Source organism: Colletes latitarsis, chromosome 10, assembly GCF_051014445.1.
Source record: "Colletes latitarsis isolate SP2378_abdomen chromosome 10, iyColLati1, whole genome shotgun sequence".
In the NCBI taxonomy this organism is placed as follows: Eukaryota; Metazoa; Arthropoda; class Insecta; order Hymenoptera; family Colletidae; genus Colletes; species Colletes latitarsis.
Genome location: NC_135143.1, coordinates 30,894,218 through 30,919,788, shown reverse-complemented (window position 1 = coordinate 30,919,788; position 25,571 = coordinate 30,894,218). Strand labels below are relative to the sequence as shown.

The 25,571-nt window shown below is 43.3% G+C and overlaps 1 protein-coding gene across 1 annotated transcript in view; it reads left to right on the top strand.

Moving 5' to 3' along the window:
• Cpx (synaptic transmission protein complexin) overlaps positions 1-25,571 on the top strand; it is a 211,932-nt gene that overhangs the window by 81,647 nt on the left and 104,714 nt on the right. Inside the window, exon 2 of the mRNA XM_076774330.1 lies at positions 4,800-4,900. Within this exon, the coding sequence (XP_076630445.1) occupies positions 4,846-4,900 (55 nt within the window). The 5' untranslated portion in view covers positions 4,800-4,845. The remainder of the gene's footprint in view (positions 1-4,799; positions 4,901-25,571) is intronic.

The window sequence follows — 25,571 nt, the reverse complement described above, 5'->3', positions numbered from 1 at the left end:
CGGATGTCATCTTTCTGTACGACGCGCCACTATAGTGGCTTTCGCGGATGCCATCTCTCTGAACGACGCACTACTGGCACACTCGCTCACCGTTTGAATAAAGTAATCGTTTTCACATATTGTTTCACATTTGTTTTGCATTCATATCGATTGTTAATTGTTTTCACAATATACAGCCAGAATATACAGCCTGTTCTTTATCTACCCGTGTCAGGTATGAATTGTTGCTTTTTATTTAAATGAATATACCATTTAATTTTTTTTTTTTTATATTTATTTGATTTTATTGTGATGTTGGTTTTTGTGTTGTATCGTGTTTTAAGACGTACCATACCGAATTGTATTATTAATTATTAGAATAAATTATTAAAGTTAAAATGCGTGTATCATATCTTTAAGAAAAATTATAATTTAATCATCAAACACTTCATTCCAATGTACTCGTGTAAAGAACAGCATTATCCGTCACACATTGCAATGCCGTATCATTTACACGTAATTCGCGTTGAACTCTGCCGTACAGAGAAACAGCCCCGCACAAAATGCAGCCGTGCCTAAGAGGTTAATTACAAACCCGACAGGGAAATATAAATAATACAGATAGTACAAAAAACACGAATAAGTGTTTTTTTCCAAGCTGATGGGAGATTCTAGAGACCCAAATAAGACGAAAATCAAGGATATCAATTTCTTGACTGAGGCTAGATGTCAATAAAATCAAGTAAATGCCTAAATTTTTCGGCGAAAAAAAATTTTTTGAAATCGTTTAAAAAAAATTATTTTCGGTTGCAGGAGTCGATTACAATAATTTTTGGTCATTACACATACCCCCGAAATCCTACGCATTTTCAAGAAAAAAATTCAGTACTGGCGGAACTTGAAATGTTAATAACTTTTTGACGAAGCCTCCATCAACGAATTGGTATTCTTGATTTTCGTCCTATTTTGACCTCTAGAATCTCCCATTAAAATTTTTCCCAGGGGTGGTCGAACACCCTGTATACAGTGATTGAAAGATAACTTTTTTAAAATTATCAAAACTACTAGAATCTCAAAAACATTATATTATAAATCCAAAGATCCTCGAGACAATCACTCCTATTACTAGACTGCGGATGTTCATGCGCTTATATGAAATTTAAATTCTCAAAAAGCTACAGGGTGCAAAATATTTAAAGTAAGGTATAAATTATTATATTTAGGGGTTGATGCAGCCCTCTAGAAAGCTCTCATACCATTACTTCTATTCTTAAAAATACAAATTCCCGTATAAAGATCCACAATCTACTTACTACATATAAAAATGTTCAAATCGTCTTTTTCGAGCGCGATCGAGGTTTCGAATCGCCTTGAGGGTGGATCTGAAATCTCGTTCGGTATCCTACGAGCCAAATTGCCTCCCCCCATCGACTTGGGTAAATATTTCTCGGTCTCTGTAAGTGGTTGTTTATCGAACGGTGAAAAGGGAAGGCGACACCGCGACAAAGAATATTCCTGGAGCAGCGAGGACGGTTCTGTTTCGCGCGTCGATGGGCTTCGTGGATCGTCAGTTTGCGCCGCGTCGATTTTCCCTGGTCCGGGCGTTCGCCGTAAGCTCGTTTTACTCGAGGAGATAGAATTTCCCGCGGCTCGTGATTTCTTTGCTAGCGTCGACCTCGCGAGGACTTCCCCGCAACACGATAGCCTCTTATCCGCCTGTCAGGATTGCGTAAAGATTTACCTCGGCCCGCGCGACAACATCCACCACGCGGAAGGGAACAGAATGGAAATGTAATGATAATAACATCCCTTTATTAACGGATTATCACCCTTTATACATAATTAATATATAACAATACGCGGCTTGGAGCATGGTAATCCGATGGATTGTTTCGCGATTATGCACGGGATCTTGAATATTTTAAATATGGAAACGCTTGTTAATTGGTGAATTTCCAAAATATCTCGCGATGATACAACAATCATCTAACGATGTACATGTCGAGAGTTTCTTTCCTGTTTTGTTTATTATACAAAGTTCGTTTCCAAGACAAACTGCTTTTCATTCTCGCCTTTCTTCGGAACGGATCTCTAAGATCTATCTTCACGATAAGGATTGTCGAGGATGGTCAGAGGCGTATGATCGGATTCAAACACGTGGACAATAAACGTAACTATATAAACTATATTATTTAATATTTACTAAAATTATTTTACATAAAGGACATAAAAGAAACTGCAACTGCTCTCGACTAGCGTTCGATGCAGTCAAAGTCGAACCTTCCTTATTCCTATCTTCCTAATGATCTGAACAAACGCACATAGCTTAGACTAAATCGGTCCAAACGCATACACTTCTTACAAAATATTGAAGTTTGATTTAACCGTACAACCCATAGCCCTACAATTCCAATATTAATGAATTATGAATGGCAAAAAATAGGAAGCTGAGTCAAGTCAAGTAAAGATCGACATTGTCACGATTGCGAAGATACGATTTAAACAGTTTCGTCCATCGGCGAAAGAATGGGAAAGGAAAGCAAACGAGGGATTAGAGGTTTGATCGAAAGGCTCGCATCGAATTACCAGTAGCGTTTCGCCGGATGGGGATGGAAAAACGCGAGTAAATATATCGAAGGAGCGAAGCTCGTTTTGTCCATAGTCGTCGGGATAAAGTAGTCGCGCGTTGTCGGAAAATCACGGTGATCGGGACGAGCAGGGGGGAGGAGAGAGGCGCCGAGACGTCTCGACGCCGGTTTACCGCCGGTTTATCGGCGTCGTCTTCTCGCAGCCTCGCTTCTCGTCGTCGCGTCTCCTCTCTTTCCTATTTCTCTATCGATCCTTTCTACTCCCTGTCTCTCAACTGCGAGAACCGCCCCCGCGTTTCTGCGCTAGACGCCAGATAAGCGACGCCGATGGACCCCGGCGTCGACGCGTAAACGATCGGAACGTCGAGGATTTTTTCTCTCAGACCCCTATTCCAGCGGCGTTCTTGCCCGAAAACGGCCGAAACAACGACGTTCCCCTCGTCCCGGGACCGGAGATATTAACGCACACATCCCCGCCCCAAGAAAATGAAATTCCTGCCGCGAAGCTGTGCACGCACCGTGTATACCCAGGCTGCAACGCGCCGCGATATTAAACGCGAGATTTAATTAGAAATCGCGAAATTCTCGTTAATGTTAATTCGATAAACCCGTAACGTTCCTTTCCTCTGCTGGTTTTACGCCAATGGGCGAGCCGTTTCGTTCGCGAGCAGACGGGAAAATTTGTTAATATGGTCTTTGTACAAGCTAAGCGTTACAGAATTTGAAAAATAATATGGACGACAGAATCGAGTAAAAGTACACTAGAACTACCAAAGCAGTCAAGATGACCCATTCGTGATCTCTGATAAAACTTGCAAAAATTTACTGTAATTCTCTATAACCAAGGCAAGTCAATTTCTGTATTTGTCACTATCGAAACAATTAATCCAGTTTGTTGGACTAATAAATTCAAGCAGGGCGTGGTCGAGTATTTACTATTGCAAGGAGGACGCGAATCTCAAAAGGGAAACTGTACACGCGAGATTCCAGCCTGGCATTCAACGGTGTCCCACTTTTCATCCCGACGAGCATCGTCTTCGAGTTTAGGCGGAGAGATTTCTGTGCACGCGGACTTCCTTTCGAGCCCGGCGACATCCGTGACGCGCGAACGCGCCGCGAGATTAAAATACTTTTCATCGTCGCTGCACCGAGGACGACACCGTGGTCTTTCCTCGAGAGACGAATTCATTTTCGCACCGAAAACCACGCGAGACGGGCCACACGAACCTGGGGAAAAGAGGGAAAATGAAAAACGCTCGAGAAATAATGTTTCCAGGCAAAAGTTTCCCCGCGACGACGATTAGGCGAACGGTGCCGCGATGCTCGTGATATCCGGTCGAAACGAATATCAAACATGGTGACAAACGGAACCGAAACGAGGGGAGAAACGTTTTTGATTCTCTTAGTTTGCCCCCGGAGACGTTCACATTTCTGGTGAGAAGAATCAGAAGCTGCTTTTTCGCGCCCATTACATGTACGAACAAATTTAAACAAAATTAAACAGTATACAACAGATTGCCTTTCTGCGGAACTTTAAACGTTAATAACTTTTTAACGAAGCCTCGATCAACAAATTGGTATTCTTGATTTTCGTCTTATTTTGGCCTTTGGAATCCCCCATTAAAATTTTTCCCAACGATGGTCGAACACCCTGTACATTATACTCATCGTTATATCGATGAAATTGAAAATAAATTACACATGGAATCTTCCATGAATCTTGTGTTAAAATCGGTTTACTTTATTTTTGAGAAAAAATGAGACTCGAGTGGCCCAGGATCGCAGGTAATATTTTGGTCGTTATATTCGTATATTCGGGTGGGAAGCGTTTTATATCGAAAAGCCGATTTCTTAGCGGCTGTTTCCGTTTTCTCTAATAAACCGGCGGTCGGGTTCGCGCGGATGCGCCTTCGAGAACGGCACCGCTTTGCCGGGAAATTCGTTCCACGGCTGTCGTATATGCGGCCACTTCGGATAACTTCAAATCGGATCGAACGCGATATTACTTTTCACGACGTCGTAAAAGGAATTTACGAGGTGAAAACCGTATAACGTTATTACCCGAAATGGTTATATCTTGGGCCAAAGAGATTTACGGACACCGTATAAAAATTGCGCGATACCGTGAGCGCGGACTTTGAAAACTGGGTGAAAATGTATGCAACAAATCGTCGATATTTTCGTTCGACGTTGTTCTATACGAAACAATAAAATTGTACGATTTGATTGCAGGCTCCAGGGACGCTTACAGACTATCGCGGAGTAACCAGCGACCAAAATGGCAGCATTCGTGGCGAAGCAGATGGTCGGGAACAAGCTGAACGCTGTTAAAGGTGAGTCTTCGTCGACAGCTGTTTCTATGGGGGTCGTTCGATAAATCGTTAGAAAATCCAAGACGCTCGTAGCATCGAAAATGGTTTGTTTTTAGTAAACATCATGACTCACTAGACAGCTGACAAAGTCTCAATTATATCTACCATATTGTTTCATTTTTATTGTCGATCGAAACAAGAAACTTCATCAAAACAATGCACGGGTGCACACCTGTGCAGTTTCGATGGTCAAAATCATGGAATTAAAGTTCGAATTATTACAACATCCACCCAGTGACATTTTTTTATTTCCATAAAGCTTGGCAGACAACGGTTCACGTCGAACGAGGAGGTCACCGCCTATTTTAAGGACCTTCCGAGATCTTACTTTTATGGCTTAAAAAAGTTAGAGAAACGCATGGAAAAGTGTACGAAGCTAAAAGGAGATTATGTTGAAAAATAACGAAAAACTCTGCCTAAAATAATTTGTTTTTCTATTTTTTTCTAAGGACTTATTGAACGACCCTCGTAGCTTTCCACAATTTTCGAAGAGTTGCAACCCGAGAAACTCGTGTAAAAATGTCTCTGATTCGCTCGGATCCTAACTTTCGAAAGAAAGGATCGAATCTCCGAAACTACGGTCGGTTGAACAGGAATTAGCGTTGGTCGTTTCGTTCCGGGTGGATCGACAAACTATATATGCTCGATCCAAAACGAGTAAGAAACAAATTCACGGCGAGTCACGTTCCACCTAAACGCGGGACGCCGGAGGTGAATTTTGTGGATGGACCTTTCCTCCGTTTCTCTTTCCCAAAGCAATTCCTTCGCGAATAATAATTGCCTCGCGTTTCTTTCTATCGTTGCACAGGAAAGGAAAGTTTGTTTCGCGAAGACGTTCCCGTTTACTCGTCGGACTTTAATCTCCGAGGATCGTGCAATCGAGAACGGAATCTGCGACCGATCGAGCCATTTCGATTAGTCGAGATTCGATTCCTGGAGCATTCCTTCCGACGGAGGACGCGAACTTCATTTATTTTTCTTTTTTCATTTATTATTTGCAACGATTGTGGTTTTTACATTGTTGCATTGTTTGTTCGAAACTTGTTTTCTTTATTATTTTGAGGCTGGAAACAGACGAGCTACTTTTCTCGTTGCGACATCATAGCGACTCTATGTGTTTCCTTGTTTTGCAATTAAAACAACGAAGACAGACAATATCGACGTTTTTATGTCGCGACGACAAAAGTCGCTCGTCTTGCAACATCAATAAACTCCTACTGAGTACATATTTTCTGCCAATACGAAAATACACGTAACATTAAATTTCACTATCCTGCGAATAGTCGACAATTGTCGCACTTCAGTTGTTTATATCTAAAACATTATCAAGTATCTGCGCCTGATATTTTACGTACACCAAAGGGGATCATTACAGTTCTGCAAAAGCAGATCAAAGTCGGCAAATTCGTATTCCCTTGCGAGAGTTATTGAAATTGAACAAAACCAAGATTATTTTCACATTATGAGAAACTGCCAGTGATCATTGAATTAATTTTGCGATCACAGCGTTTGAAAGCGGCGATTCATCGTCGTCGAAAAAAGAGGCCAGTTCCACCTTGTCTCGATATATTCGAGCAAAGGGGAGATGGAAGATCGGTCTTCCGGTAATTTTGTTCGCGTATTAAGATTGATTGCCAGCGCCCGGGGAGGAAGAAAACATTAGTCCGAATGACGAAGCAACGTTACGATCGCTGCTCGGAAAAAAGGTTCTTTGTTTTTATTCGCGTCCCATCGATCCCAGTCGAAAGAATATTCCTCGACGCGGCCGGATCTCTTCCATCCGTGCTATTTGCATCGATCCCCGGGTAGATTTCGTTAATAACTATTTCATAGAGGGAGATTAGGCTCTGTTTCGCGGTAGAAGCGGTAATAGCGAATGAAATTGCTGGCAAACCAAATTCGTAATCGAATCAGCCTGCAGTTAATCGCAGAGGCATCGAATCTGATTTCGAGTTCCATCGAGGCTGGATACTGTAATCGAAACTCGCTGCAATTCGCGTAAATGATCAACGAAGAAGCTTCTTTGGGAAAAAGGGAGCGAACGGACGAATTCTATCTTCTGTTTTCTATGAATCTCGCGACACGGTGAACGCAGGTTCGCGACCGGACGCTTAATCATCGTTATTCGAGTTACAATTACAAGTTAGCCAGTTAGAGAGGGTATCGAGGATAGAGGGAACCGCGAGACTTCTCTGCGCGTCGTCGGCTGGCTTGTCGGCTCGCTGGCAGCTTGAACGATGGCCCGCAATAAAACTTGCGTCATTAAGGGAAAGTTTCCAGCCCCCGCGAATGCCACTGGCTCGAGGAGCAACCGTATCGCGGGGAATCCGTAATGGGAAACGGGAACTCGTCGAGCAGAAGAGCCTCGATCTCGGATCTATCTTCCTGGGGGCCAACCTCCTCTCCCTTGGACGACGATCGATCCATCCTAGTCGCGACACCCTCTTCCACCCTTTTTATTCGTCCTCGAGACCGCCGTAGTTCCTTCGAATCACCTTCATTGTCGTACATCGGGGCCCTTGGCTCCAGACTCGTCGCTGATTTTTCACGCGTTCGTACAAAACCATGCGGAAAAGTTTCTTCGACGGGATCGAGTATTTCTTTATCTACCAGTCGATGCAACTCGTTACTTTCTATGTAAAAGTACTGTGATACTTGTTAGGAATGTTATTGGTTCGAACGATATTTCGATTTTAGTATTGAATAATGACTTATTGATATATAAAAATATGCCCTTAAAGGGTTTCTTCTTCCATTTACTGGATGAATTGACACTTGGATCTAGGAAAATCGTTGCAGACATTATGTCAGTTTTATATCATTTGTTTAAAGGCCACATTCATTGTCCTCAATTGTTGGAGTTCGATCAATTAATCAATTTTTATGCTCCCACCAGGACACTTCTACTTGACGTCGATAGATCTAGATTTGGGAACGGTCTGATCACGAACTCTTATTTTACTAACTTGGATTTTGTTTACATGCACTATTGCATCGTTCAAAAACTGTGTATTTAAACTTTCGAAAAATTTTGTTGCCTCTAACTTTATTTCGATTATCATGTACGCTAGTGGGACTTCCTGTGTATCAAATAAATAAAAAATTAAATTTGTCAATTATAGAGACCCCCGTAGGCAATATTGCGAGCCTCTCGACGAAGTATGTATAATTTTTCAGTGTTTGCAACGCGACTGCATTATACAGTGAGTAGAAACAACCGTATAGGGGGTAACGAACAAGTCCGAAATCGACTCCAGAGTAATTATCACGGTTTGTCGGTCACGATGCAAAGCAATCGCGGGAGAGGAGAAGTCGGAAGTTCCGAGAGCCGGAACCCCGGGTTTGTTCGAGGGCGCGACGGCAGAGTTTTAGCGGGAAATGCGGTGGGGAAAGTTTCACGGGCCTCGAAGAGTGGACGAATCGAATGGCAATTAGTTTGCGGTGGCCTGGATGCGTGTCTCTCCTCGTCTTTGCCGGAAAGGAGTCGCCTACTATCTCTGCGACGATCCTCTAACGCAAGGAAGGGTAGATTCGTGAAAACAAAAGGGGGAAGGAAACTAACGAAAAGTGCATTCGACATAATGAAATCTCTTCCAACCCTTGGCGACCCCACGTCATATATGGGTGACAGTACTTTTCACTATGGAACTGAAACAATTAATTCTCAAGTCAAAATGTTGACACGTGTCGGATAAAAATCGTACGATATTCTGCAAGACTAAATTTATGACTTTAGGCCATTGTAAACTACCCAATTTGTTTTATTTAATTTTGTAACCTTGCTAAAATTCACGAATCCTCTTTAAGGAGACATTCGTATCCATTACTGGCGTAAAAATACGTAGAAATACGTCAATAGTAATGTTTGACTATGTAAAATCCACATCTGCAGTTCCTTACATATTACATTTTTGTACTAAAGAGCTTATTGTCGTTAAAAAATGAATAATAATAATAATAATGAATAAGACTCGGCTGAACGAGTGAATGAATGAATTTGTTTTCTCCTCGACGTCTCAACTTGAGAATTAATTTTTCCAATTCCATACTAGTAAATCGCCCCTATATGGATGAGTCAAAGTGTTAAAGGAAATATATAATTTGTGCCATGAAACGTGTACTCGGACAAATTTTAAGTAATTAACTATTGTTCAAAATCAAAGTTTTAACCTCATAAAAAATTCCAAGTTTTCGATCCGCGAGTCATCGTGTCGAAATAACAATCGAGGGTGCTCGAGGAGCAAGTAAACAATGAAAGACCAACGAAGAGCGTTTATAACTTCAAAGTACGGTCAACCAGACACTCCGTTCCGTGTCCTGGAGCGTCCAGAATGCCGCAACTTTTTCCACGAGCAGGTTAATTGAAATCCTACGGATCGATCGACCGCGACCTACGCCACTGTGCGGTCGTACGGCGGAAGTCGGCCGAACGACATTGGCCTTTCGACGTTCTCGGATATAAACGCCGCCTATAATTCTCCGCGACAGCCCTTTCCCACCTAGAAATACGTTCCCACGATTATTTACCGTGTTAAGATCGAGAAAGAAGCGAAAAAGACTTTCGATTAAAGTACTATCGGGGGACTGGTGAAGCTCGTTATCGGGAAATTTGACGTTCTCCACGGAAAATCTGCCTATTTCACGGGTACCGATTGTCTTCGCGGATTCGATAGGATTCTCGACGAGGAATCCCATTCGCGACGGATTTATTCGCGATGATGCGATACCGTTTTCAGTCAGCCACGTTCGAGCGTCGCGACTTACGCCGTTTTCCGGATTCGACGAATCGTATACAGCCGCAAATAAACGAGAAACCGCGTTGCAAATAACGATAAATATCGGGAATGGAAATTAACGCGACGAGAATTCGTTTCAGCGAGTTGTGTTTATTTATTTCAACGGACGCCGGAACGTTCAATTACAGTTAACGTTAAATACGTAAAGTGCATATACACGCGTATTTCGTAAGCGAATAACTATGGACGGTTATGGTAAGAGGACCGAAGGCGGCGTATCGGCGCGAGCGACGATATTTACAGCTCTCGGATACGGAGATAATTATCTCGCATATTTATAAATCACGTAAATGGTATATGCAAATGTCGCAGCATTGTTTCGATTCGCTGCTAGTCGTTATCGATGATTTATTCGCGTCGTCGGCGTTGCTTGCGGACAGGAACGTTTTCGGGGAACGGTCACCCGAATTTTATGCATATTTAATTATAATAAATTCGTCTAACGCGATGGATCGACCGGATTTAAACTAAAATATCGCACAGTTTCAGTCTGAATATCAACGCTAGATTTACGGGCATCGATTGCACATATTTTTATCACATCGATCAAACTCAATTGCCAAAAAATAATATTTATCTGTAATTTTAAATATGGAATCCAGCGTTAAGAAACCTGTACTCCTCGATGTTGGTTGCTGGGGAAACTTCTTGTACCCATCTTCTTCGGTTCTGCAAAGGTCGTTAAAAACCTTGGTATTCGCCAGAAACCAATTTGGAACTTTGAACAACATCCAGCGAATCTGTGTCGTCCCGCTTGCTCTCGTCTTCGTGTCCTACATTCGTTTCGCCTTCTATTTCTAGGAAACTCTTGTCTCAGCCTCTTGTAATCTTCCTCTTCGATTATCGCGACATTGTGTACGGTCCTTGTATCTCTCCACCTGCCTGTCATGTGCTCAAAATTGTCTCCGATTCGTTTACAATAGTCCTAAATTCGATCGTGTGACTCGTACAATGCCAGCCTTTCGTGAAATAATTTTAGAACCCCTTTAATCGAGTACATACTCTGTGAAAGAGAACCATAGTTTCCACGACAAACAGGCTATTTACAGATTAATCAATCTTCGCTAATAAATAAATAAATATCCTCTAAAAGTTTAAAGTTCTTTTCTCGGAGCATCCCAGTCTATATATTTGCGGCATATACTCGAGCGTGTTCGATGGAGTTGGGTTCGGCCGCAAAGTCGCTAATGGAGCTCAAAGGATTTGCGGAGGGATTAAGCCGACCACGGCGTCGAAGTTTCTCGAGTCCTAAACATAACAAACTTTTTTCGAAGCACCGGTCGTGTATCTCCTTTGGAAATTCTGACACCCGAAGGACTCGGCTTTTTAAAGTTTCCTCGGCTCCCCGAGACACGGTATAGGAACTTTTGGGTAAAAAATAAATCGTGTCAAGCCCGGAATTCGGAAGGAAAAGTTTCGACGGTGCGCTTAACCGAAATAGTCGGTTGGCCGCGATCCTCGACCGAGAGTTAAAACTAATTAACGAGGTATGGACGAGAGCCGATCGTCGAGCGTTCCACGTGGCCGGTTCGAGAGATCGTCGCGCCAATTATCTCGCCGAATGCAGGATCCGGATCTGTACAGGACCAAAACCTGAACTATGGTCGGTCCAGGCTGCGGTCGCAATTGGTCCAAGCGCGGCTGCGATTCTGGTTGGCCTACGCGCCCGCGTGGTTCGCGACAAACCCGACGCAACGATCTCCCTGCAATTTAAACGGACTTTCGCGTTCGACTCTATTTACGACGACCCCCGTCTCCTTTTTCCCCGAGTTTACCGAGAAAGAACAAAGACCGTCCGAGACAAAGGACCGCCGAACGGGAACAAAGTTTTCCGCGACTTATTCCGTTCTCTGAATTATTTCCCTGACGTTGCTAGCGACGCTCCTCTCTCCAACGATCGATTCGACTCGAGGAGAACCGAACTGCCCCGCTACGTTCGACCAGCTTGCTGTTTCTTTCGTTTCTTTATTTTTTATCAAGCATTCGAAACCATAGATAGAGGTTTACGCGCTTTATAATGGCTTCTTAAACACCCTATATAGGAATTTAAACTCCTTTTCGATTAAACAAACGATCTACGATCCAGTGTTAATCGTGGACTGCATGTAGAATCGATAGGAATTGCTGAAACTTTTTTAGGTATATAGTGTCAAAGTAAATTGCAAAATAAACATAGAAGACGAAATAAATTATAAAAGTAGTTACGTTTATTGGATAGAGGATGAAATGCCCTTTAAAATGAGAGTTTGTACGAGACGATAGCTTTATTAGTTCCGGAGATATAGCGATTTTAGTTTCAAGTCAATGCGGCGGCTAGTTTCAGAGATACGAGGGTTCGAAGCGTTTGTTTACGTTCATTGACGCGAGATGAGTGACCACGCGCGCGTAAATAGTAGCGCGTAGTAAATTCTTGGAAACACTACGCGGAACTAGGTCACGACAGTCACGCGCGTAGGCTAGGTCAGCACAACGCACGTGCGACAAGGAGACGCGACGCGACAGACGGAGACAGAGATAGTCGAATTGAAAAAAATTACCTTTTACATAACTTACGATATCTCCGAAACGGAAAGTCGGATCGACAAAAACCAAAAACCATTTCAAAGGGGAGGCCTTGCCGCCGCTAACAGTGGTTCAATAATTAATAAAACGCTAGTAGTTTCGGAACTGCACGCGTCTAAACTTTTAATATTTTTAATACGCGTGAATAGGCTATTGTACATGCGACGGGCAGTGAGACAGTCGAATTAAAAAAATTACCTTTTACATAACTTACGATATCTCCGAAACGGAAAGTCGGATCGACAAAAACCAAAAACCATTTTAAAGAGGAGGCCTTGCCGCCGCTAACAGTGGTTCAATAATTAATAAAACGCTAGTAGTTTCGGAACTGCACGCGTCTAAACTTTTAATATTTTTAATACGCGTGAATAGGCTATTGTACATGCGACGGGCAGTGAGACAGTCGAATTAAAAAAATTACCTTTTACATAACTTACGATATCTCCGAAACGGAAAGTCGGATCGACAAAAACCAAAAACCATTTTAAAGAAGAGGCCTTGCCGCCGCTAACAGTGGTTCAATAAGTAATAAAACGCTAGTAGTTTCGTAACTGCACGCGTCTAAAGTTTTAGTATTTTTAATACGCATTAATAGACGTTTCTAAGGCGGTGAGAGCGTGGATAGTGGAATTTAAAAAATACCTCTTTACATAAATTACGATATCTTCGAAACGGAAAGTCGTATCGACAAAAATCAAAAACCATTTTCAAAGTGTAAGCTTTCCCGCTTCTAACAGTGGCTAAATCATGAATAAAACACGTCTAGCTTCGGAACTGCACGCGTCCAAAGACGGATAAGCATTCCTTGGGTCTGATTCAGCATTTACGATCGCGTTACGACCAATAGAAACGTGTATCGTCTCGGAACGATCGCGATTAAAGTTCGCGCGGAGAAATGGACGTTATCGTGGTCGTTGTCAGGGCTATCGAGGCTCGTCTCGATGACGATCCATCGCGTATCGTGTATCGCGGGAAGCCTCTGGCCTTCCGTCACGGATTCGGCTGAACGGGACGCGCGAATGGTCCCGCATCGTACATTGTTTTCCGAAGTCCATTCGTGTCAACGGCAGGTAGACAGCTGCGCCGTCATGGCTCGTTGAAATGCCTCGACCGGCCCTCAAATAAATCACGAGCCGCATAATTAATTGGGACGATTGTTTGTCACGCGGCGATATCGATGAACAGGCCGACTACGGTGGCTATACGCTAAGCCACGCATCGATATTCCATCGTCGAGCTTCGCTCTCGCGTTCGACTCCTAGAGAGCCAGTCGATCTCTGTTCGACTCGTGACACGGTAACGTTTACGGGTAAACTTCGAGACGCCTAAGAGCCTGAAAGCTCCGGGTACACGGTTCGTCTTCCCCCTGTAAAATCGTCCGAACAAAAGTACGGAACACCGAGTCGGAAGCTAAGTTTACTCGGCAAAGAAATAAAACAGGAACGTCCAGAGAAACACGGTGCGGCTGTAAAAGCATTCCTCTTCGTCGTTTAAGTCCCTGGAAGAACCTCTGCCCGAGACTCGCCAACATTTTTCACCCAACGTGTAATTCGCTCTAATAATAACGACGGATTCCGTTCGCGAGAGAAACGCGATTTGGAAATTAGCTTGGAGAGGCTGGCCCGACGAGTTTCGACACGGCGTGTGACGCCGAGCGCGAACGATCCACTGCAAGTTATTAAATTAACCGCTGATGGATGCGCAAAACGAGCTGGAATAATTAAACGTCGCTCTCAGCAGGCTCGGTAAATCATCGAGCGAATATAAAACAAACGGAAACGCCGGGATCTAGTAACGCGTACGCAAATCGACCGCCGTTCGACCGCGATGCAACAATCGAGCCCAGAACCGTAAACCCGGTGCCGTGGCGTTTTTCGATAATTATTCCCCTCGGGTCCCGTTGCTGGATACTCGCCGTAAACGGTTGGCATTTCCAACAAAGCGTTATCCGAAACGCGATAAGTTACGATACTCGACAAACTTTGTTCGTAGAAGTACGTACAGAGCTTTTCGAATACTGCTAGTGAACATCAATGATAAGGCAATCTTTCTTTAGACGATAGTCAGAGAGTGTATGAATAGGAATACGTGGTTGGTCGAGCACTTGCGAGAGAGAAAAGCGTATCCCTCTGCTGGCGAGAATGGAAAGTGTCGCCACAGTAACCATCTTCGATAATTTAATTGCTATATTTATCAATTCTATTAACAAGTGTAGAGAAGCAAAACCTATATTTACAGACAGTGACTCGTCAAACAGTTTATTTCGTTTGCGTTTAACCAGAACCAACCGTGAATCATCATGTATTTAACGTTAACTATAATTGAACTTGTGCTCGTTGAAATGAACAAACATTCCACATAACGTATAATGAACGTAGTACTAGAAACCATAGAAATGGAATCAGTAACACTGTACTAGTGACGGTAAAGCGGTGGCTGAGTACTTGATTTAATTATGCTTTGTATAGTTTTTTTGACGTCACTTTTCTATAAAAAATCTTGTAGCATTAAGTACGATGGACATTACTTAATGTATGCAAGCTCTATGTCGAGCCATTAGTCTAAATTGTAGTTATAAAATAGCCCTTTGTACGTTTAAGTTAATTGTGCCCCTCTCTATATATATTTATAATTGTTTTCTTGGCACAATAAACGTTCGTTACAAAAAAAACAAAGCGGTGGCTCAGTTGGTAGGACGACTGACCAGCAATCACAGAGGTCGCGAGTTCGAATCCCCCCAAGTCCAGCCGTTTGGTTTTTCTGGGATTCCCACGGTAATAAATTGATTTTTTCTGAGAACTCGAGTGTCGTTGGGGTGTCATCGATGAAGTTTTCCCCGGTTTCTTGGCGTCCAGGAATTGTTTTTCCGCGGTGAAAACGACGCCAAAGTTGGAAGCGAGGTGAAATAATTCCGGGGCCGCCGCGCATTGTGCACCCGTGACCCTTATCTCGGGATTGTGCAGCGTTAAATAAGAACAAAAGCTGCGCTTTCGCGTTCCCCCGTTCGCTTTGTCCCGCCGCCGCTCCCGAGACGTCTGAATTAATCAGCCGGATACTCCATTTGCGTGGTTTCTCGTCGCCAAGAATTCCCGAGGATCTTCGGGCCCGGAGCTCCTCTCGTCGCGGCTTCTTCTTCTTTCTGCTCGGCCTTCGCGGGTAATTAGACCGGGTTTTGCTTCAATTACGCGTCCGGAACTCGGAGGGGAAAAAAGGTTTTGCTCGTTGAACTGCTTGACAATCGCTGACGATCGCTCGTTATCGTCGGAATTCGCTTCTGCTTTCGTTCGCTGGCCAAAGGAAACGCCAGAGATCGGCCTAAAAAGCACCAAGAACCGATATTTCGACGTCGAGTTTTTGTGGTTGGACGCGCACAGCGAACGTATCGATCGAGCTTCGGAGATGGCAGAGATAAAATGCAGGCTCGTCGTAAGCCGCCGCGCGAGCGAGAAATAAGTGACCAACCATCGCCACGAACGACTAACGTAATATATCTCGCTGATTACGATTTACTCCTGTACGAGCACGTATCGATAACGCGAAAGAATAACTTTTGAATCGACTTCGAGCGAATACTGTGGTACTGGTTGTCGTAGAGTACGAAATGATATGGTACGAAAGTGAGTGTTGTATGGAAGGATGAGTGTGACGCGTGTGTATGGTCTAGGTGATGATTTGCATATAGTATGAAAGTGAGTGTTGTTTGCGAACGAGAGCGAGACGAGTGTGTAACGGCCACTGTAAAGCAAGCATCGAGAGTGACAAGACGTGTGTAATAAGAGAGAGAGAGAGAGCTTTAGTAAGCATCGTGACTCACTAGACAGCTGACAAAGTCTCAGTTATATCCACCACCTGGTTTCGTTTTTATTGTCAATCGAATCAAGAAACTTCTAGTCAAAATCATGGAATTAAATCCAGTGACTCTTTTTATTTCCAAACTTAAACAAATGGCTTGGCGGACAACAGTTCACGTCGAACGAGGAGGTCACGGCCCAAACTTTTCAGATGACTTAAAAGAGTTGGAGAAACGCTTGGAAAAGTGTATAGAACTAAAAGGAGACTATGTTGAAAAATAACAAGAAGATCTACCTAAAATAATTTGTTTTTCTATCCTTTTCTAAGGACTTGTTGAACGACCCTCGCATGTACCATTTTTGAATATAATATTTAACGATCGACTGTGGTTATTCGATTGGACCCACAAACACAAACTCGTTTCGCCGTAGATTTCTGTTAAACTATAACGGGTAGACGTTGGATGATTAATGAACAGCCGGGGCTGGTCGTACGGTGGCACGGAAAACGATAAAACTGGATAAAGCGCGGCCTAATATTCGGCTCTTACAAATTATAGAGCCTCTATGGTCGAAAGCGTAATCCGCCGTTAGAATATATGTACGCGAGGCGATTAATCGTCGCGATCGGTGTGCAATTCGACTGTCAATTTCGCGATGACGTAATCCGATCGTCGGAAAGTTTAGTCGATCGAGTACGATCCCCTACGTACAGTTTGGACCGACGAATTACGGTCATCGACGAGATTCGACCGTCGCTACAATCGACGCCGGTCCAGTTAATCTGAAATCGACGCCCCGCGGAAATTATTAATTAACAACGTACATACACTCGCGGCGCGCCGTGTCTTCTACGCGATAATTTATCTCGAATTAATTGAACGTCGATAATTAGCACGGCTGTCTCTGCGTCGATAATAATGTCCTGTCGCGACGCTACCGACTCCCTCGATAATTATTCATCGAACTTTCTTTCGTTGGAAAACGAAAATTCATCGAGAAGTAACATCCAAAGGGGCACGGGATAGAAATTTCACGCTCGATTTAGAATTCGTACGAAACTTGCGTAACGTTCGCGGAATTTCGCTCTTCCGGGTCGAAGTGTGCGCGGGGGGCATCCGTTTCCGCTCGCAGGGAATTTTTTGGTGGTTTCGTAAATGCTGCTCGTTTATCTTGCGACTTTAATTTCGGCGAGGCGCGACACGGCCGCCCGCGGATATTGCTGTCGCGAAGACGGAAGGGGAGAATAAAACGAAACGGGTCTCGTTTATAAAATCCGCGTGACGGTTTCAAACGATCGGTCACGGTCTTTCTCGGCTACGAATTCGCCCACGATTAAGGTACAACACAAACTTTCCACGAATCCTCCACGATGCGTGCCTCTGGTCGCGCGCGAAACCTGCTTCAGGGTCATTTTTCTTGCGGCATTCGTTTTGTCATTGTTATTCGCGGGAAAATGAAATAAATTTTGGAATTTCAATCGCGATTTCCAGCTTTTCGGACGCATGTTATCCCCTGGACACTCAGGAGATGACGCTGAGCATGCTTTAAAAAGAATAAAGAGTCTTTTTTGTGCTATGATCTAGATCATTGTGCTGTGTGCTAAATCTACTTCTATTTAATTGATTTCGTTATGCCTTTTTCAAGTTTAATAAATAAGTTTACTTCGTGTGTTTAAATTACTCAGTTTCATTACCTTAACCCAACAATAAACATTGCACAAAATATTATCGGTTATAAACCTTAGTAAAATAATTATTGCACGATACGTTGTGGGGATAGTTTTAGACTTCTTGAGGATTGTTAAATTATTTTATTATTATTAAGTGTCTTCGTACAATAGGTTTATTCAACAAAAATTATTGTAATTGACCCCCGCAATCAAATATAATTTTTTCAGAATGATTTGAAATTTTTTATTTTAATTTTTTAATGGCTTTTTAATGAAGCCTCAGTCAAGAAATTGATATTCTTGATTTTCGTCTTATTTTGGCCTCTAGAATCTCCGATTAAAATTTTTCCCAGGGGTGGCCGAACACCTTGTATTTGTATCTTTTTCTTTATTTAATCCCGCGAATAAATAAATAAATCTCTGTACGATTTTATTGCGACGATGTCGCTGTCGTGAAAAACATCACGGCGTTTCCGTAAAACCGTAGCCGCGAGGTAGCATTATAGGGGCGTCGTGTTTCGCGATATTTAATTAAATCCCCGACGCTGGTAGGTAGAAAGTTCTGTCGATAGTTGGAAACAGTTAGCAACCGCGTTTACCGTCGACCATCGGACATTTCGCGGACACGGACAATCCACGTGGCCGTTTCCCAGCATCGGAACGCCGCAATGTTCCGCGAACCAATTCCGTCGGTCGATATCGCTATTAACCGATTGATTTTCCCTCGTCCGTCCGTGTCTGTGGCGAAAATTAATGTTTCCTCGAGACGAGGGCCTCGCGAGACGTCCTCGCGATCACGCCAACCGGTCAGTCCATCGTGCACGTTCGCGAGTTCCTCGTCATTTCTCAATGCGAGTATTTTATTCGACGCGTTCACCGCCATACCAAAACCGTACAATTTTTCACGAGACCAAAACTTCGATTTCAAACAATCGTAAACTGCATAACTTAAAATTTGTCTTCGGTACTTATTTTCGTAACCACGCTAATCTTCGTTCTATACAAAATTTAACATTTCAATTTCAATTTCGGAATGAATTGTTTTAGTTCCCATAGTGAGAAAGTCTTGTCACCCATATATGGCTAACGTGGTAATATTAATAAAAAATGATGAAAAGATAATGACGACTGCGACTCACAAATATATTTTACACTTTCACACACACGATACACCCTTTTCATCGCATGATTCTTCTCTATTTGTAATAATCCTTCTCTAATGCGTCTGCTTTTTACGATTTCCACGTGCGGATTAATGCTAGGGCCACACGACTGTTCTTCCTTGTCTTGCAATTGAAAAGAACCAAGACAGACAAGATTGGCGCTACCATGTCCAAGATCGTGGGTCATCCAAACATACGGTAACACCTCCAACACGCTAACCGTTAAGTTTCTCCAAACATTTAAGAACCGAGTCCCTTTTACGAACAATTCCAAGCTCGTATTCTCGAACTCGCCGCTCGGTTTATCGCGCGGAGATAAAAGTCCCGGTCCGCGTTGAAACAAAATTTACCCCGGGTTGCCCGGTCGTTCTCTCGTCCGAGAACCTTTTTCCCGACCTTCTGGTTTCGGGACGTTGTCGTGCACGAGCAGAGACTCCATTAGAACGCGCCGCAAACTCTCTCGGACGACGGGGATTTCGTGCGTTTTAATTTCACCGTCGGAAAGGAAAGGATCCGCGGAATTAGTCGTCCGGGTACTTCTAATTAGAGACGGCCGGTAACGAGTTAAAAACGGACGCGAGGGTCTCGAGGAAACGGAAGCATCCCGTGAATAAGGGCGAGAAAGCGATCCGGGAAGAATTACCATGTCGACGAAACGGACTTCCATTTTCGAGGGTCCATGGGATGGTCTCGCGGTCCTCCGATGGGTGAAAATTATCGTGTCGTTGCAGCTTTGCATACTCCCTTCACAGAATTAACGTAATAGATGGTGCACTTGTTCTCGGAAATAAAAATCAAGATCCAAGGTATGTGCCATGGCAGTGGTACTGAATAATCAGAGGATCAAACTAACTGACAAATCGAGGAAATATTGATATCAAGTTTCACATGAGACTACTCGTCATTAAGTTTTATTTACAGGGAAAATTTTTAATGGGGGATTCTAGAGGACAAAATAAGACGAAAATCAAGAATATCAATTTCTCGATTGAGGCTTCGTTATAAATAATTATTAAAAAATTTCAAATCGTTTTGAAAAAATTATTTTTGGTTGCGGGGATGATTTACAATCATTTTTGGTGAATACACATACTTCCGAAATCCTACCCACTTTCGAGAAAAGAATTCGTGCAAGTGCTGAAAGTTTTAGGTGAAAAAAAAGACTTTCAAATCGTCTTGGAAAAATTATTTTTAGTTGCAGGGGTCAATTGCAAACATTTTTGGTCATTACACATACCACCGAAATCCTACGCATTTTCAAGAAAAAAAATTCAGTACGGGCGGAACTTTAAACGTTAATAACTTTTTAACGAAGCCTCCATCAACAAATTGGTAATCTTGATTTTCGTCTTATTTTGGCCTCTAGAATCTCCCATTACAATTTTTCCCAGAATGGCCAAGCACCCTGTATATTGAAATCAACACATTTTTGGATTCACGAGGTATTCGTAGAACAAATCTATTCTTTAAAAAAATCGTAGTTGTTCCTCAGAAACCTACAGCAACTGTCTGTCTATCGATGCAGGAGACGTTTGTCTCGCATAAAGTAGATTTTTAAATAAGAAAAAGGGCAAAGTAGGACCATAAACGGGATAAATAGTTCGCAAAGAATTGTTCTAGCCCCCTGCGTAGGGTTTTAGAATCGTAGTGGCTCGTCCCAAGAGGAATGGGATGGAAATCGGTTCTCGCGAGATATATCCCGGTTGATTGTTAACGGCGCGAAGGCGATCGCGTCAGAATTTTCGCGACGAAGGTAAAAGGCTGCTCCAGAGACGAGGAATCGAGATTACTTTGGATGGAAAAGAGGGAGGCAGGGGGCAGGGTAGTGTCAGCGATTGTTCCCGGAGCGAGATAGACACGCGCGAAGCAATTTGCGGGAGCACGGCCGCTGAATGGTCCGGTCGGCGAGGGTTCTCGAGGCCCCCGCGCGTCTACTCCGTCGTTCTTTCCTTCGACCCCGGTCTCCGGGAGCATCCTTCGAGGACCTTTTAATTCCGCGGAGCATCAGCCAGCCGCCTCGCGCGCTCACCGACAGCCAGAAATTCTATTCCGGGCCCTGTCCAATTCAAACTTAATAAAGCGTCGCGCGCACGCCCGACGAGCATTTTTCCGCGGTGCCACGAAGACGAAGGAATTGAATGCGGCGAATTCTCGTTTAGCATCGCGACGCCTCCCCCGAGTTCCCGATGAAAGGGAGGGGAAAGGGTCTGGGTTAGGTCTGGATGCGGCAGCAGCCTCCTGGAATCCTTAATATAGTCCGACGGGAAAGGGGGGAAGAGCCGGACGGGGGGCTCTCAGAAGGGTGAGAATGGCACGCGAAAGGGATGATATCTCGCCACCGTGAAAATTACGTCCCGGTGCACGATATACCCCCGCCCCCTCTGATCCCGGTTACCCGGCCCGCGGGGGGTAAATGGGCATCGGGAATGGAACATCGCCGGGATGACGAGCGAACCTCGCCCCGAGAAACCATGCTACTCCGGGGATGCAATAAGGACCACGGCTGAAGAGGGTGCGTTTTATCGATTTCGAATCGAACCGACCCTTTTTGCCCAGCCCGTGGATGCCAAGAGTTACGAGACCCTTCCGCGGAACTTGTACCGTCGAGTTGATCTTCTGCCTTTCCGCGCTTTCTAACTCGAGCTTAACTTCCCGTGCAAACAACGGCCATCCAATATGTACGGGACCAGCGATTTAAACAGATTACGCTGCCAAGATATAGCGAGATAGTACTCCTGTATACAGAACATTTCGAGCTTTTCCGATGCATCTCGATAACGTTCACGTTGGATCCAAGCTGACGAACTTTAACAAGGGATCGCTGTTTTTGGACGTTAAGAATCTTCGTTGAATAATAAGTGTGATACATTTTTACATTTACGAGGTATACGTAAAAGAAATCTATTCTTTTTCTAATTTCTGTTCTACTACTTTGTACAGCAATGGTACTTCCCATTTACCGAATAAATAGAATAAATAAAACGTGGTTAACGAATCTTTTCTTAACCAGTCAGCTGTGTTTGACGTTCCTATTCATCGTACAAAAGTGGCAGTATTTTGTGGCATAACGACTATATCCGTCACGCGTAAAATTAGTTACTATTTGTCATTTAAATCGTAATTTTAGCGAAAACTAAAATATAGGCGTAAATTTCAATATGTTTTTAAATATTTGGATGTCAAGAGAAAGTAACGCAAACAACTAACATAGCAGAGGAAAAATTGTGTTCACTGAGATCGAATGACCAAATGGAATGTATTCTCATTCAACCCCTTAACGTTCATGCCCGAGTCTGACTGCTTTGAAAAACGATATTTGTTTAATCTAATGGTTTAAGGGATGATAATATTTGTTTTCTTTTAAATTATACGTTGGATACAACATTGTAAGTAACAAAAACCGCATTTTTAGAAACAAATCCAATAAGGAAAACTGATGATTCTTGGTTAACCCGAAAAATATGAGCGTTATGGGGTTAACGAATCTCTGTCACGACGTGGTCTCGATTTTCCGTTTTATTTCGAATCATCCCCCCAAAAACATTTACCACCGTCAAGTAAACATGGTGTAAACATCGCAACTGAAACAAGTATCGCGGTCGTTGTTTTCGCTACGCCCTCGCGAACTGCGTCAAACCGGAGCCCCAACTTTGTAACAATGAAACTGTCCGATCTTTGTCGCGGCCCTTCCCGAGCTTACGGGCTCGCGAAGCCAATTATTTATTCGAGCAACGTTTTCTTTCTCCAAGATAACGAACACGTTTAGCAAACGAGGGCTCGATAAAGGCGAAAAGTCTCTTGGTCTTGGTCTGTCTCGGTTTTCCAGCGAGTTCGCTCGCTTTCGGACGCTGATTCCGCTGGATTCGTCGGTCGGGCAATACTTGCCACCGTCGGTGAATTTCTCGAGAATCGGTGTTCTACTTCAAGACAATGGTCCCATTAATCGCGTCGTTGGATCGGGGGGTTTGGGAGGTGGAAATTCAGATTACGCGCCGCACGAGGACCTCAGTCTTACTCCCTGACCCGTGAACGCGGAAAGGAAGTTCCGGTTGACTCGTCGACCGAACCTGTGTTGTCCGAGGTAACACGCTCGAGCGATTTATGTATCGATCCTGACCGCTATCCATATTTAATGTTCCTCATTTAACGAATAAAGCCCTTTTACATCGAGCAAACAAAAAATTTTATGTAAAATACGATGAAAATAACAACCCTCGCGTTTGATAATAAAACGTATAATTGAGAGGAGAACGGAAAATAATAACACGGCAATTATAACGCGTACAAAAGTATCTCGAATGTGCACTATCAAAGTATAGCAAAGGATTAATTATAGAAATTACGTTTTAACGATTACCTCTAGTAAAGATTTTATAAACACCTAACAACGATTGAAAAGAGATTAAAGATCGACGAAACTTTTGCAACGAGCGTTTGAGGCATCGTTCAATTTATCGAATATGGTTAGAAGAGATCTATTTGCGAACGAGGAATGTTCGAAACGATCGCACGTGGAAATTTCGTGGACATCGCGTGATCGTTATTGCGCCACCAGGACTCGGGAAGATATTCGGGAAAAATCGCGGACGCAAACGAGGATCCAACGCGTACCATTCGGAACGCATGTCGGTTGGCTAAACTCCGTATTTTATTACAGCGGTCTCGCGTCTGCAATTATATCTCCATGCAAATGATCCGGCCGAATTAGCCGGCGACCGATTAATTAGCGTTGCTGTCGCCTGTAACGTGCGTTGCATCTGCAGATCCTTGTCGATCGATCGTACGAGAGAGAGAGAGAGAGAGAGAGGGGGGATACTGTCACAGCGAGTGATTGCAGCTGCAGCAATTAGCATAATCGCGACGGAGACACGCTCGTGTGCACAAGAGACAGAGAAAACACGACGATCGACGTTTTAGTTTCAACGAGGTTGCATCCCTGTTAACCCCGAACGATCATCGATCAAAGATCGACGCCAGAACCAACGATTCGCCGCCGAGAAGAATTTTGAATTCTAGATCGAATCCGGATCGATCAGCCATTTGCTATTGAACGCTGTTTAAAGTGAAAAATTTCACCATTTATTCGAAGAAATATCGATCTTTGTTAAACGTTTGGCGGAGCATTATGGGAAGATCGTCATCGTTGGCCTTGCGACGCTTCCAAATTGGCTTTCAGGCGCTGCTTATATAAATTTCTCGGCGAATACATTAACTCGATTCTCAGAGGATACACCTTTCGCTCAAAGATTATCGATGCTGTATATGCACGATGGGGTTCCAAACTCATTATACGCTTAATGCGAGAGAGCACTTACACGGGATGTTCAAAGATGGATCCGTTCCCTCGACCCTCACGATTCAATCCTTTGGATTTGCTTCTATGCGAATACTTGGAAAACTTTCTTTGACGAATGGCTTTGAAAAATTACAAAGTCACGAAATGGAATAAATTATGGATATCGGTATATATATTATTTCCTATCCTAGATTAAGATTATTCAATTGTACATTAATATCTATAATCTATAATCTTATATTATAAATCTATATCTAAAAAGTATCAACTTTGCACTAGTATATTTCTAAGAAAACTATATATAACACATTAGTTACTATGGAAAACCATACTCTGATCATTCATGAATAAGATACGATGCATAGCAAACAAAAATATGCATTAAAGTTTGTTGGATTATGGCCACGATGCTTGCGGACACTTAACGCAAGTAGAAAAGACGCGCTATAGTCAGACGCGGAAGACCTATCCTACGAATCTTCGTCAATTACAGCGATCTCTCGCTAATGTTCGTTACTTTTTCTCACGATATTGTTCGTGAACAAAAATATGAAAAAAAAACTATATATGTACTTTGACTTTTGAATGATTATAGGACCCGTAGTACCCTCTCTCGATAACGATTAGTGAATCTCGAAAGCAAAGACTTCCATTGAAAAATACACCGAACCAAAAAGACTTTTCCGTTCGTTTCTGGCAAAGGATTCCACCTTTAAGTTCGCGCCGTCGTTTCCCCCGATTTAATCGAATCGATCGAATATTTCGCGAGCCTGGTCCGCGAACTTTGGATCGATCGCGTGATTCTCGACTCGGAAACTACGTTCGTTAAATACCACGGGCGAGCCCGATCGCGTTTCCTCCGACGAGTCGGGCGAAACTTGGAGCTTTGTTTACACGGCTAGAATTCCCAGCGTCGATGTATCGATTTCGATTAAACGCGGCCGTCATCGCGTACGTCGTGGAATAATCGCGACTGCGGCAATTAACGTAATTACGAGTCACGCGCGCCGCACGATCCCGCGAATTTTACGATCTCCAGTCAGGATCGACGCCGCCCGTTTGCCCCGTTTTGATTGAAAGAATCCGCGGGGAAAAACAATTAACTGAATTCCGCGGTGGATCGAACGTCCAACAAAATCTGCGATCACCATTAATGGGATTAACGCGGGCGTTTCGACGATCCAGATTCCCAATACAATAGCTTTTTCCGTCGTCGATTGGTTAACGAATGCACGGTGTTATTCGTTCACAGGAAAAGAGGAAAATAAATATTATACAAAATATTATTGATCGTAAAAATTGACACGTTAATTAAAGATGTCACTCAACGTTTGTTCAAATTATACAAGCAT